Here is a 13,533-nt window from a genome sequence, read left to right as displayed (position 1 = left end):
AGTGTGATTTATTAAATAACCTGTCTTATCAGATAGCTGTAAGGAAATAAGATATGAACATCTTTCTCAGCTTTGAGCATATAGTAAAGCATTTTAAATTGTAGCTATTTGATACATTATAAGATATATAGATACATATAATATATACAGAAAAATCATCAACTTAAAAAAATCAAAGGTGAAATGCAAAGGTAGTGAGTTGCTGATACAGAAGTTCAAGGTTAACTACAGGATCCAGCAGAAGTAACGCCTGCTTGAGTGTGGTTGGCATGGTAATAATATAGGTGTAATAATTTATAGTTTTAATCTGAACATTTCACCTATGACATATGGTGTGTTTCAATGTGATATCATTATGCTATAGGATCACATGCTTATGGTGTTGTAATAAAAGATTTTGTAATAAAAAGGGGCATTATTTGTGCCAGAGCCTGTATATCCCTTGTCCTATTACAGAAAATGTAAGTAGTTGGAAAGTAAGAGGTCTTGGTTATCTACTTTTAGATTGCTTTAGGGTAAGAAAGAAAACTAAACAAATTGGTTTCAAATGCCAGCCACTGGGATCATGACATTATTATGCAGTAACATATAGACTTAATTATCAGGCCTCCTTGCCAAGGTAAACAAAACAGGGCCGCTGGGAAGAAATACTAAATTTCCAACTGAAAATGCCAGAGAATAGCTGCCGGTTTCCTAGGTAGTGCATGATTGCAAAGACTATGAGCTTGGAAAGGGGACCCCTCACCCCAAAAAACTATTTATACTTTGTCAACAATGTTCCCCACCCCATCTTATTTACCTTGAACATTCCAGTCATCTCCCTGCGGTAATTCTTACTAGTAAATGAGGAGGACTCTGCAGCCTGGAGAACCTTACAGCCTAGCTACAAGACCATCTTCCTGAGGAATCTTCATTTCAAGATAAATGGCCTTGTTGGTGACTTTTCCCATCCTCCACTGCAAAGAGTGATTTTTTTAGAATGTAGATTTGGTAGACAATGTGATCTAGGTAAACTGAGGTCTGCACTTTAAGGAAGATAAAATAGGTGCTCTAGAAAATGTGAGTAGTGATGGCATATGACAGTGATTTTTCGAGGTTAAGGTAGTGGGTGGAGCATCTGCTTATGGAGATACTAAACTTGCCAGCAGAACGTTTTCAACATATGCCTGGGCCCCCTCATGGACTACTAATTACCAGTTTATTCTTTAAAAAGAGCTAGTCCCCCCACCACCATCTCCACCTCCCCAACCATTAATGGTGCTAAATAATGTTTAACAAGGTGGTTCATGATCCTGGTTCAAAGACTGGGTCCATTGCCTCGGAGGTGTCTTATTTCTTTGTAAATCTTGGTGTATATGCTGCAAATGGGAATTCCTTCTGATATTTTAATATGTCAAGGTGATACTTATAAGATGTTAGCAAAAAGGTTCCTTATGTGGAATGTCGATGTTTACGCTTACCATGAATATATGTAAAAGTGCAAGCATTGCACAAAAATGTTTGATACCTCCTTTTGAATTTAATTCCTTTCTTTACTCTTCATGTGTGTGGGGAGAGGATTATTTGTCAAACTTAATGGAAAGTTGCTGCAACCAAAAGGAGTATAAGGTTAAGATATGAACCAGATCTTTTTATTTATTAGAGCAATATGCATTTAGACAGTATGATGTGTCATTAATTTTTCCTAATTTCTTTTAGTTATATGGAAATCCTATGCTATCTTTTATATGAATTAGCCCTAATTTCATGGATTTGTGGTAGTCCGTTTGTTACCCTTAACTTAGCACTTCACCCCCTAGGAAATGTGGGTGACTCCCATAGGCTTTTCTGTCCGTAAGCTCTGCACGCTACTGAAAGAATGAGCTTGGATATCCAAGGTCCCCAGCCCTCAACCCCCAATAACCATAACAAGCAAAGCCAACACACTGGGAAGGTGGCAAAGTGGACTGCCAGACACTCCAGTCTTCTTGGTGTTCAGTTTTTAGTATCTAACAGTACATGCTAGTAACCTGCCAATGAGGGTTTTTTGGGGGGAAGGTGTTACTAATCTTTTGGGGTATGAATTAAGAGTTTGGCAGGAAATGGGTTAGTGGACCAGCAGGATTTCAGTACTATCACAGCAGTATTGGCATAGCAGCCAATACTTGAGTGATCCCTCTCTCCCCTGCATGATCCCCTGGGATAGAACACTCATGTTATTCTTTGAGTCTCCAGACTTTTTCACTCAGAGCTAAGTGGGATGAGCACACCCTTATTTGGGGGTCAGGGAGGACAACATAAAAATACAGTTAGCCCAACATCATTCTTTCTCTTAATAACCCCATTCACTGGGAAGCTGGAATTCTAGACAGTCTCACAGAGGCCCAGATGCCTTTGGAATAGATCTCATTTCCTTGTAAAGATCATCTTATCATTTAGAGAACTTGAACATCGACTGAATCAAAAGACTCTTATCTATACCTGTCTGTTTTCTCTCAAATTCTAAATTTAACCAAGGCAAATCCATTAGCAAGACATATACTTGATGGCCTATCTTTTATTTCTAGTTTAAAATATATGCATATATAATTTCTGTGGATATGTATCCATGTTTAGAAAAACCCCAAGAAGGGACATATGGTCTGACAATGGGAAGGATATTTGAAACTGGGACTGTCTTGGAAAGTTCAGGGCCACTCGGCCACTCTAGACAGTCAACATGAGCTGCTCCAGCGATCAGTCAACTGTCCAAGGCGTCATCCTTTTCCCCTCATGTCAGTCTATTGACAGGGAATTATCTAAGAAGCTTTTTTTTTTAAGTGTATGCAGGCAAATTTTTCACTTAGAGTCATAAATAGCATTTACTTGTAAGTAATAAGGTGGTCCTTTTCTTTTGTCTTGCAGAAATAGGCATCTGTAAAAATGACAGAAAGTCTGTCTTGCAGTGAGTGCTTGTGCAGAGAACACCTGAGAGTGTTAGGCAGCAGGAGATTGTATTTCAGTTGTTCTTGTTTTAGACCTGGCGTGGTAGCACTCTGCCTCATAGCCTGCAGCATCTGCGCAAGCCTCCTGCCTCCCTTATTAAGATCTTAATTACAGACACAGCTTACTTCATTGCTGGAGGGAAAGAATTTAGTTTCTCTAAACTGTGTCTGTTTTCTGGTGTGGCAGGTGTAATCATGATGAGATCATTTCTGGTTTATTTTCTTTTCCTGGAGGAATTTTTTTGAGGGGGTGGAGTACAGTTCTTAAGACACAATTTCATGAGCTCATAATAGTGCAGTAATAACTGGGCTGTGATTTTATAGAGAGCATTTCTTGTGAAGAAATCAGAGCACTTTGCATATATAATTTCATGACTCCTCATAATATTATTATGAAGAACATGTTCATTACCCCATTTTTAGATGGGGGACAAAGGCACAAAAGGTAGCATGATTTCATTGTCATTAGTCTTCCAGTATGAGGACTGAGACTAGACTTTGTTAATTCAGTTTAGTGTCTGTTCCCCTATCCAGGGTGTCTCAATATCGACACTGATGACATTTAGGGCTGGATAAGCCTTTGCTGTGGGGGACTGTCTTGTGCATCACAGAAAGTTTGCCAGCATCCCTGGCCTCTACCCACTAGCTACCGGGAACTCACATAACACACACTGATAACCAAAAATGTCTCCTAACATTGCCAAATGTCACCTGGGGGGGACAAAAATTCCTTTTAGTTAAGAATCACTGGCCTTAGATGCCCCTACTTCCTTCTGCTTAAAAACAATTGCCTTACTGGTTTGTTGTGATAGAAGCACAAAAATATAACTATAGAACTGTTTGCCATAATTTTATCATGAGCAAGGTTGAGCTTAGTGTAACAAGCCCTAACCAAAAGGAAACTTCCCCTTTTATGCTTAGCATCAACTTGTTCAAGCAAGTACCACAAAATACTAAGAAGCAGGCAGTCTTCTTCAGGTCACACGTAAAACCAACAGGCCATAGGAAGACACTTAAGAGAATTAAGGTCGCCGTAGATGGTCTGATATATAGCCTATAATGCATTTAGAAATGGGCCTTAAAGAAAGCTATTTTGTTCTCATAAACTGATGGATAATGTCTACATGTTGGAGCTTATCTATACACCTAGCCATTGAACAATTTCACTTGGAGTTTTTTTTCTATTCCATTTGCTCCTGCCATCATTCTCGCTTCTGGCAGAGAAGCAGCAGCATCTAAAGTTTCTTTCTCTGAAGTTACAATGGTAACAACATGCAATTGCATACACCCTCTCAGCCAAGTGTCTGGATCCAGTTCTTAGAATTCTTTGAGGACCTCACAAGTTAAGTGGGACAATGGCAATCAGCACCAAACCTAGGTCAAGGGGTGTCCAAAAAAGTTCCACTGAGTGTCAGCATCCAAGTTACATCAGTTGGGTTCTGGCCAGGAGACAGGCAAAGTCGCCAGGATGTGTATGTATTTGTATTGGTATTGGTATCATATTTAGATGTTGGTACTGTATCATACTGTGTTTAGATATAGCCTTAGACCTTGGGGGCTACCCTTGGTGCAAATATTTTATTAAATGTTATAACTTGTATGTTTTGGCTTTTGAGAAATGATGTTGTTTTTGAAAATATACTGTAATATAATGGAGTCTCCTATCCCTTTATAACAATTCTCATTTCGCTTCCCTAAGTACCTGGATGTTGGAGGGATTTGTCTGGACAGGCAGATAGATGTGATCCGGTGCCAACGCTGTAATGTTGGCTGAAATCCAGATGGTTGTTTTATTGTTAATAAAACCTATCTTTTGGGTGAGTGGGTGTCAGGCCTTCATCATTATATGGCGCCTGTCAGATTTATCTAGGGACAGAACCCTGAAAAGAGTTTGTGCCTGCCCCATGTTTTTGATCCTTTGCCAATATACTGTACTTCAATCTATCAAAACCAGGCAACGTGGGACAAATGCTTATAAATTCCAAGGCTTAATAGCAACTGTACTAAATTCTAAGATGGAGAAGGCTCTCAGGAAGTACATCCTGGCCTAGTGGAAAAAATCCTAGATTAGGAAGGGAACCAGGTGCTATTTATGACGCTGCTGCTAATCTAATAGGAGACTCTCGGGGCTGTAAAACAAGAAGATTGGGTTAAAATGATCTCTCAGATCCCTTCTTAGTCTGAGATTCTAATGTAGTTGATTCTGGTCAAGCTGTGGTTGACCTCTGGTACTGATACCCACAGAAATTATGTGCCCTTCCATCTTCCCCAAGTCCCTCAGGAGTTGCTTAGCTCAATCTCAAAGACCACACAAGTGTGGCACATTGGGCTCTTAAAAACACAACTATTATTTATGATTATCAGACTTGTTAGGAAAGTTTGTTTTTCTCAAACTTTCATTTGGTTTTCTCAAATACTGTCAGCAATCAAATTCATCCCCATGACTAGGCAGGAAATAAGAGAAGAGGACTGTGAAGTCACACACGAACGCTCATCTGTGCGCACCTACCTACCAAACCCTTTGTAATTTTTTAATCTGAAACAGAATTTGCTCTAGGCTTCCTGGTTAACAAATCCCAATCTCTGAATGTTTCTGCCCTCTATCAACCTTAAGGGAGAATAGGTGACATTAGTTCTCATGCAGGAAAGGAAAGGAAAGGAGCCCAGTATTTGAAGAAACACTTTTTTTTAACTTAATCTCACATCTCTGCTGTCCATATCATGTTACCAAGTGTGGTCAGATAGAAATTTTTTTCTGAGACCCAAATATCTAAATTTACAAGCAGTGTCAGATGTTCTCACCAACTCTGAAGTAGCATTACTTGGGCACATGAACCAGCAAAGTAATGCTGGGTTCTGAATGATCCCTCATTGGATAGAAATAGGTCAATATGGAGGACACGGTAAGATTCTGGGAACCTCACGCACCACCACACACAGAGCACACCCCAGTAGTGCACAAGGGGGCTGCTGCATGCCAAAGACTGCCTTTGGGAAGCAAGTATCTCCTGTCACCTTCTTTAAGCATCTTCCACTCTGAACCACACAAAGAGAATGCTATGGCCAAAAGTTCACAAGGCTGGAAAATCTAAGAAAACTTAAGGACTTATGGCAGAGTAAATGACATGAAGAATCAGAGAGGGTCCAGGATACTCATTTAAGCTTTGTAACTATCATAGAGGTTTAGAAGCACTTTCCAGAAGTTTTTTTTAAAAATTGGCTGAAATGTGGTCTAGGGGCCAGAGCAATCTTCGATGGAATGTATTGGACACTCCTCATGTGATCAGCAGCATGACAAGGGACTAGTGGGGCCTGTGAGGATCCTGCTGCCGTCTTTCTCTGACTAGTTCAGGCCACATGATGGAAAGTGTATGAGACCGCAATTAATGACTATTGCTGGGGGAAAAAAATTGGATGTCCTATACATCACATCTTCTAACTCCTGAACTTGAAAGTGTTGTGTCTACCAGTTAACAAGCTCAGGAAGATTGTTAATTCAACATTGCAGATAGTCCAATGAAAAAAACCCATGCGTAAACCAAAATATTCCAAGAAGTGAAATCCAGATGCTTATAGATATGCATGTTTTCTGACTCTGGATATTTCCTTCTTTTGGGAAATCCCATATCCCCCTATACCCTGAAGGTGATGGTGAAGTTTGACGACCCTCAAACAGAAGCTGATTTCTGTCAGTAGGCACAAAAGCACGCAAGCCTTTCTCTTCCCCTGTGCCCCCAGACTGACCCTGATGCTCATCTTTTAGCCACTTCCTTTAGGACTGATTTCTTTGACAATGGCCATTTCCTTTTGTACTGTGTCTGTTTCTCACGATCCGCCCTGCCCAGAGTATATGCATGCCTCTGTGTGTATGTGTCACACAACCTTGCCAGATCCCAAGACTAAAGTCTGGGGGATTAAGTACAGGAAAATCATGGTATTGAGAATGTGGCAGCCCTGAGGCTGTGGCAGGAGCTCCTGCTTGATAAATATAGAATAAAGTAAAAATAATAAGAGGAAGTTGGGCTTTTGGTAATGCTATCAGTTGTAGTGGGGTGACACACCACCCATTGTGTCTAATTTTTTTCAAAGAACAGCATAGATGGTCATGGAAATTATAAGTCACACTTCTCTGTATTTGGAACAGCAGATAGTTTCCCTGGAAGTAGGAGTAATAAGCTTTCTTGACATTTTGATAGCAGTGGGGGAAAAAAAGGCAGGGAAGAGTGGGGGTGATGTGGGAGTTACCATGTGACCTACCCACTGTTCTGGCTAGTTGTACAGTATTTTCTTCCCACTCTTCAGGCATAGTTTGGGAACCAGGAATAGCAGAAACCCTATGTTCTGGCAAAGTATGAATGTGCGCAGACACCTGCTGCCAGATATGGGTCGCCGCATGGAAGGGAGAAAGGCTCTTACAGAAAACATTGTGTTTAATCTGGCAGGGATGCTCAGTTCCTCTTCGCCTTCCTGTTTGCTCGGTGGTTGTGGATACTGGATCCAGGCTTCCCATCAACTTCATTATCCTGTTTTAATAGGTAGGGACAGGCAATTTCCTGCTTGCTGTATCCCATGTTCTCTGGCTGTGCGGCTTGGTGACTTGGACACACCACTTATCTTTCTGGTTCCATTAGTTTATCTTCCTATGCCCATCTGAAAATTTTGATGAAATATCATGCTGATGTCTCCAGAAAAGAATTTTACCCTCTCTGTAGAGAACCATGAAGTCAGAATCCAGAATCCACTAGTTAGCAAACATTTAGTGAGTATCTATTTTGTTTCAGATGCTGGGCTACAGAGTTCTGAAAATGCCAAAGGAATGAGACAGCTTCCCTGAATTTAAGGAGTTCCCAATCTTGAATGGGATAATACAAGTTACACTGTAAGAAATACTATAACAGAAAACTGGGAAGAGACACGATTAGATAGATTTTGGAAAGACAACTCTTCTAATTATGTGGAAGAGAGTAAATGTTGGGAAGTAATTGCCACCCCTTCCCCCCAAAGTTGCTGAGGGCCTGAACTAGGAGTGACAATGAGGAGGAAAGCAGGGTCCAAGCTGATTGGGTTTCAGGTTGTGAAGAGACTCTGAAAACCTCTGAAGCCACTCTCTTGGTAGCAGTGTGCACACTGTTAATGAAGAAAGAGAGCAAGAGAAAGGGATTTTTGCACTTGTTAATTTTGAGGTAAAGAAACCCACTAGACAATTGGAAACATGGAATTGGAGTGCAGCAGTATCCAGGCTGGGGTTATGGATCTGAGAGTTATCTGTGTTTAGATACCAACATCATGGACGTGATTTCCTATAGAGAGTGAGCATACAGGCAAGAGGCAAGTGCAAAGGAGAGATCCCTTTGGAACATGATCACTTAAGGAAAGAGCCCCCTCAAATTTTTTTGTTCTGTGAACAAGAAGGAAGATGAGTAGTCCTAAGAATGAGAGAAGGGAAACAGGAAGTGGTAACATGGAAGGCAGAATAGTTTCGAGAAAGTGCAGGATGGGGATCCATGTTAGAGGCTGCTACAACTAAGGTTCCCTCAATTAAGATTTTTAAAATTAAATTCATTGGGGTGACATTGGTTCATATGGTCATATAGGTTTCAAGTGTACATTTCTGTGATACATGAGCTGTGTATTACACTGTGTGCCCACCATCCAAAGTCAAATCATCTTCCGTCACCATGTATTTGGCTCAAATAGGACTCAGAACCCTAAAGGTCAATTTCCAATCCTGATTAGAACCACAACTTTTGTAGCATATGTATTTAACTTTATTAAATACTATTCTAATTCGGGAAGCCTGAATTCTTTCTTGTCCTTGCTCTGCGACCTTCTTGCCAGGTAACTTTGGCAAATCATTAACTTCTTAAGCCTCATTTTTCTCATCTGTAAAGTAAAAGAGTTTAACTATAATTGTTTAAAGTTCCTCTGGCTTTCAGGTTCCATGCCCAACTGTTTGGTACTTTGCCAATCTCAAGCTGCATTTCTAACTGCCAATCTCTGGAGGTTAACCATCCAGCTGGATATAGAATTACATAGCTCTCTTATCTCTCCTTGATTTGTTTCTGTGTTGACCTTTCCTGCCATGGAGATAAATATGGGGGTGGGGGGTGAGAAAGAGTATATCTGCCTTTCCTGGGTTTTTCTAAGATACTCAGATAATCACCTTCTGACTCTATGGCCCTAAGGAAACATACCTTTGCACTGAAGGAGAGGGTTCCTCCACCTTCTCCTAGGCAGAGGAATTAACTCCTAATTTGCTGACTTACGAATTGCATGTGTTCTTTTGAATGAGATGGTTTGTGTTCCAGCTACACTTAATTTTGTTGTTATCATCTTACTGAACTCCTGCCCCAACACACTAAGTATTTCCAAAAGCCAAGCCCGTGTTTTTTCCCACTTTTTGATGGATTGTACTCTGCTGGAATCTAATAATATTTTTTAAAAATTTGCCCAGTAATATCATTAGGATTAGTATTGGTATTTTGTCTCAGAAGGTCTCTTGAATGTAACCAGCAGTTTTATTGCTGATGTTTGTAGGCAGATTCTTGACAAGAGGTTGCAATGCCTAGAACTCATTATTAATTCAAAGCAATATTGTTTTAAGAGACAATTCTCCTAAATGTAAGTGTAAGCAAGGGAAATATCAGATATGTATTAAATAAATATATGATAGCATCAGTAGAATATGGTGAACCCTTGATTGAGAACTGAGAGGAGGCGGACAGGGTAGGGAGCCTAAGGCCAAAGTGCCATCCAGCAAATTAAATAAACAGTAACAGTAACTTCCTAAGTCTCTGGCAGTGTTAAAGTACTTGACTTGAGTTAACTCATTTAATTTTCACAGCAAACCTATGAAGTCAATGTAATTATCTGCATTCTCATTTTATAGTTGAGGAAGTTAAGGCACAAGGGAGAGAGGTAATCTGCCCTAGTTGCACAATTACGACACCAAGCCCCAAGAATCTGTTTATTTTAGAGAAACGACAAGAATAATTGGTCATCTTTAAAGCTGTACTGAATGAAATATAATGGAATTAAGCCAAGTTAGGAGGACACTGTATACTAGAGCTAACATGGAAAGGGACTTGAACCAAGAGACTAGAATTCTGTCCTCATCTCTGACTGCAACAGTGTGGCCTTAGTCAAATGATAAAATGTGACCCCCCACCCCAATCTGTTTTCTTGTCTGTAAAATGAGGAGGTTGGGTCCAAGTGTTTCTAAAGGTCTCTGGAGCTGGAATCTTTTGTTTGGGAAAGTGGCTAGGTATAGACATTAGCTCCCTGTAGCTTGCACAGATATTAAATAACTCACTCCTCTTCAGCCAAGACTAAGAATATCTGTCAGTGTAGGAGGTGTCAAGATAGCACTGGGGGGCCTGGCACTAACAGCCATGACAAGCCCTCTTTCTAAATCCTGATCTCTGTAGGCAATAAGGAGGACTGCTGGGAAATCATGCACAAATAGGAAAATTCGCCCACAGTGGCTCCATTAGCAAGGATAGTGGGCTCTGAAAGTACTCCCAAAGAAGCAGCTCTTGAAGCACCTCTAGACACATTAGCATGCTGCTTACCAGGTTGGGGGAAGGACACTGGGACAGCTGACAAAGAAAATCCAGAATAGCCCTCACACAGGGACTTCTCTCCGCCTCTAATCAAGCATGGTCCAGTGTTCTATGTCCATGCTCCATGGAGTTCCATGGCTGTGGCCCAGCTCTGAAAGCCTCAACTTATTTATCCTGATGAAGTCTGTAGTCCTTTACCTTTCTACTGTTTTGTTTCCTTTCCTTCTTTGCTTTGAAGTCAAGGTTCACAGCCACACACCCTTAGTTCCTGTAGAACTGACCTCTATTATTTATCACTTCTGATTTCATCTTGGGGCTTCCTTAGCAGCCATTTCCAATTGTTAAATGGGCCTCAGAAAAAGGAACAGAGGCTGGGTATGTGTGTGGAGGGGGTCAGCTCTCTCTCTCTGTTCTGTAGCCCCAATACACTCTGGTGGAGTAATTCCCTCAAATCATTTTGGCACAAAGAACTAGAATCTTATTTTCTGTAATCTATGACTTTTCTTTTAGGTTACAGAACATCCACAAGATGAAAAATGAGAAACAGAGGAGATTTTAGGATCATGACACATTCTTAAATAGTTCCTCAAAGCAGAATGGAATGGTGCATGATTTTATCTTTATATATGTGAACTTTTTAATTGTTAAAAGGAGCCCAAAGCTTCCTAGAATATAAATACTAAGTAAAATGTTCACCTGGAATACAAACCCTCAGTTTCCCTTTGGCTTCCCTTACTGCTTTCCTGGCTACACCAACTTCCTGGATCTCAAAACTTTCAAGAACAAGGACTTGAACCTTATCCTTAAAGAGCATCACCAGGCTTCCTGGGTACTGACCTCTATGGCTTTTATCTCCTTTCCTTAGCTTAAGTAGTTGCATTGACTGAGAGGAGTTTGGTTAACAGAGTAAAAGTAGGGCCTCTTCCCAGCCCCTGACCAGAGGGGAGACTCCTTTCAGAGCACGACCACTCCATAGCAGAGAACCAGTTCACAGAGCAATAGCTGCGGTTACAGGGCACAGTACAGGGGTAGATGATTAATGTATGTCAGTTACAAAGGAATGCAAAGCATGAAGCTCAAAGATGAAGTCCACATTTCTAGAAAAGAAAAAACAGGGCACAGAAGTCCAAACAACAACAACCCCAAGTTCCACTCTTACGTGAAGTCACAAACATGCTCCATGCAGTCAGCAGCCCCTCCTCCCCCAAATGATCATCATCACAATAACATCTACTAGTGTACCCAGACATTTGGGGGAAGCTCTGGAGAGATCGCTTTTAGTTTTCCGAGTGCTTGTGGTGAATTTACAACATTCCCTGACTCCTCTGTGTGCTGGGAAGGAAAAGGCATGTGGTAATGGCTGCCATCATGCTGCGAAACATTACTAACGCCAAGAAATGAAATCTTTGGAGCCTTTGAAAGGCTTCCAAGAATGTCAACACGTACTGCCTGCCCACTCTCTGCTGAATGCCTACTTTGGCTGTCTGCTTAGTACTGAATGTACCAGACAGGCCTTCATACAAAGAGAGAAAGTGTTTTGGGCCCCTGAAAGGGGAAGGCACAGCCTTTCTGATGTGAATGGCGAGACTCAAGTAGTAGGAAATAGTGGCAGGGTGAGGAGGGACCTTCAGGAAAGGTATGAATAATAGACCAACAGAGAGAGATGGCATCTACCTATGTGTGATAAACTCTTTGTAGCTCCCTGCCATCAAATCTGGAGATAGAGACTCCCGTCACACTATGCCCCATGCTCCATGATCATGGAAAAAATGCTTGCTTGGAGATTCTCCCTGTATCCAAGGACCTTGTGATCAACTGAGAATATAAATTTTTAACCACTGCTAAGGCACATATAAATGTACTGTTGGTTCCATTTTAACACCAAATGTAAATGCTGTTTGTACTGTTTGCTATCAGGGATGTTCTTTGATTCTTCATGAAAAAAGTGAGAAATGACAGTTGTAGTACATGTGAATATCTTGGACTATTTTATTCCTTAAGCTGGCTTTAAGAAAGTCAGAAAAATGTTTTGTATATTGAACTATTCTCTGACTCTTTAGCAGTGCTACTCATAATTCCTTGGCACAGCATCTACTGCTAGAGGAAAGCTCTCTTGTGGTGTTCTGAGCTTTTCCAAGGAGGCAGTCTGATGTCATTGGTGGCAGACACAGAATGTATGTATCTGTCTTTTGTCTGCACCATCTGGTTTTCTCCTTACAGGATATCATTTAGATTTATTCCTGTCTTCTTTCAGGAGGTGCACCCCTCCATAAGAGAAAGGGCTTTAGGTGTTAAAGGGACTAAGCTAATATTCTAAGATGATTTCCCTCTGTTCTTTCCTTCCTAGAATCTTATGGCAAGAGCCTTATATGACAATGTCCCAGAGTGTGCTGAGGAACTGGCCTTTCGCAAAGGAGACATCCTCACTGTCATAGAGCAGAACACTGGAGGACTGGAAGGATGGTGGCTCTGTTCCTTACACGGTCGGCAAGGCATTGTCCCAGGCAACCGGGTGAAGCTTCTGATTGGTCCCATGCAGGAGGCCTCCTCCAGTCAGGACCAGCCTACTCCTGGACTGATTCAGCAGACCTTTGGCCAACAGAAGCTCTATCAAGTGCCAAACCCACAAGGTACTCCTCGAGAAACAATCTACCAAGTGCCACCTTCCTACCAAAATCAGGGAATTTATCAAGTACCCATTGGTCATGGTACCCAGGAACAAGATGTGTATCAAGTACCACCATCTGTGCAAAGAGGCATTGGGGGCGCTAATGGCCCCCACTTTAGTAAAAAGGTGAGTGGACAACTGACTGAAATTTTGTTCCAATTTATTGTTTTCCTTTACACTCAGAGCAATAGAAATGTTCCCAGAATAAGAACTTGACCCTTCTAAGAAGTATGTCTTCCAAGAAATAAGTATATCTAAATACCCTAGCTCGGCATTATTTTTGTGTCATTTTTTCATACATTGGTCAGCAAAACTTTCTTGAGTTCCTACCAGGTGCCAA

The 13,533-nt window shown here is 41.1% G+C and overlaps 1 protein-coding gene across 6 annotated transcripts in view; it reads left to right on the top strand.

Moving 5' to 3' along the window:
* NEDD9 (neural precursor cell expressed, developmentally down-regulated 9) overlaps window positions 1-13,533 on the top strand; it is a 178,689-nt gene that overhangs the window by 139,472 nt on the left and 25,684 nt on the right. For 5 of the 6 annotated variants that reach the window (XM_045847091.1, XM_045847093.1, XM_045847092.1 and 2 more), the window contains one exon: window positions 12,873-13,319. In XM_045847091.1, coding sequence (XP_045703047.1) covers window positions 12,873-13,319 — 447 coding nt within the window. Of the gene's footprint in view, window positions 1-7,405; window positions 7,499-12,872; window positions 13,320-13,533 lie in introns of all 6 variants that reach the window. The other variant, XM_045847094.1, reaches the window with a different exon arrangement.

This window comes from Phyllostomus hastatus, unplaced genomic scaffold (assembly GCF_019186645.2).
Source record: "Phyllostomus hastatus isolate PE091 unplaced genomic scaffold, TTU_PhHast_1.1 phas_contig_524, whole genome shotgun sequence".
NCBI lineage: Eukaryota > Metazoa > Chordata > Mammalia > Chiroptera > Phyllostomidae > Phyllostomus > Phyllostomus hastatus.
The sequence above is the reverse complement of the archived record's forward strand: the minus strand, read 5'-3'. Positions and strand labels throughout refer to the sequence as shown.